The following is a 1,770-nucleotide window of genomic DNA, read 5'->3' as shown; positions in this document are numbered from 1 at the left end:
GCGTATATTGCTAGTCTAGAGAGCATTATATTCGGACCCCCGCCCGTCGTCTCCCAGTTTCCTCTCATGGCTTGCTCCAAGCTCTCCCTAGTAGTGCTGCTCGCATTGCTCGTGGTCCTCGCCGCCGGCCCAGCGGCGGTGCGACGGGCCGAAGCGGCGGCATCGGCGCATCTGCACTTTTACATGCACGACGTGACGGGCGGGCCATCGGCGACGGCGGTGCGAGTGGTTAATGGTCCACGGGGCAACTTCGGCAACACCATGGTGATCGACGACAAGCTAACCGAGGGGACGTCGGCGTCGTCGACGACGGTGGGACGCGCGCAGGGCTACTACATGGTGGCGTCGGTGGCGAACCTCGAGTTCCTCGTCAACATGAATGTCGTGCTTACTTCTGGCCCATATGCCGGAAGCTCGCTCACGGTGGTTGGCCGTGACGACGTCAGCGTCCCGGTGAGGGAGCTCTCGGTGGTCGGCGGCACGGGGCAGTTCAGGATGGCGCGCGGCTATGTGCTGTGGAAGACCGTCACCCCCGAGATTCTCGACCTGGAGATCTTCGTCAACCCTTCTTGAGCTTATTAGGCAATGGTATGATTGCTGCGTCGATGTGAAATTTTGGTTAGGTGAACCTGTCTAACCTGTAATAATCTTTTTCTTTTGGCATTCAAGTTTGTTTGATCGATTGCATTTATCGGTTGATTCGGTACGGTCGTGGAGAGCAACTACTTGCATCTTATGATTTGTTGAACATATGTAAATGAATGAGCTGTCGTTCTTTTTGTTTGTGGTTAACTGGCTGGTGTACGTGAGGACCTATATATATACACATACAAGCTAGCTAGGTGAATTCTCCACGCGTTGCTGAAGGAGTTTCACAAATGTTGAATGTACTAGTTTCTTGTGTAAATAGTAGAGTTTTAGAGATTAAAGTCTGATGCCAAAAACGTAGAATTACCAACATGATAGACATACACAATGTTATATTGCCTTACAACGAGAAACAAAAGAATTTAGTCTAAAATATTAAAAAAAAGTAGATTGGGTTTTTTTTCGTTCTTCAAGAACTACATATGTAGCCGAGGTCCTTCTCCCTAAAGGTACTTGACAATAGTATTATTGCTGTCGATACGCAACTCAAAAGAAAACAAGAAATCGACTAGGTGGATTGATCTGAGCGAAGAGAAAAAAATCATAAAGAACTCAAAATCTTTAAGAGATATTTATTTTCCTGAAGAGATGGATAAGATATTAAGTGGTAGTTTGATACCACCAGAATGAGAAAAAAATTCTAAGGAATAGGAAACGTGCCTATCACCCCGGCTCATGAGCTTGCCTATCATGTCTCTCCATTCGCCTATATGTACTCAATATGATCATTATCAATTGATTGAGCATTCTCCCATTCCTTTCTAAATATCCTTATAATTAGATGGTATCAGAGAGGGTTTGCTCCTGCGTCCTCCACTAAGCCTCGGCATTTGGGTTACCACCCGATGTTTGTCCTAAAATATTCCTATCTGAAATGTACCCGATGATTTGGGTTTCGATTCAGGTATTACCCAATCTACCCGAGCTTCAAAAAAAATATAGAAATCTAGCAGTCGTCAACGACCTAGGAGACACCATCGAGTTGGTCACCGGCGCCTGAGACCGGACGTCAGTGGCGGACCTATAGGGTATGCCGGTACCCTGGGATCTGGCCGTAAGTATACATATATATATATATATATATATGGAAAAAAAACTTATGTATCCGATCTTGCCAACTTG

General features: G+C 46.1%; 1 protein-coding gene across 1 annotated transcript; it reads left to right on the top strand.

The window, feature by feature from the left end:
- Positions 1-847, top strand: LOC8056693 (dirigent protein 1). Its single transcript, XM_002453797.2, has one exon. The coding sequence runs from the start codon at positions 67-69 to the stop codon at positions 571-573; it is 507 nt and encodes a 168-aa protein (XP_002453842.1). The 5' UTR covers positions 1-66; the 3' UTR covers positions 574-847.

Source organism: Sorghum bicolor, chromosome 4 (assembly GCF_000003195.3).
Source record: "Sorghum bicolor cultivar BTx623 chromosome 4, Sorghum_bicolor_NCBIv3, whole genome shotgun sequence".
NCBI classification, from domain to species: domain Eukaryota; kingdom Viridiplantae; phylum Streptophyta; class Magnoliopsida; order Poales; family Poaceae; genus Sorghum; species Sorghum bicolor.
Note: the sequence above shows the minus strand (reverse complement) of the source record. Positions and strands in the feature narration are given on the sequence as shown.

Bases quoted from the DNA above. Each gene is read 5' to 3' on its own strand.
- LOC8056693 (XM_002453797.2), top strand. From the start codon at position 67: ATGGCTTGCTCCAAGCTCTCCCTAGTAGTGCTGCTCGCATTGCTCGTG.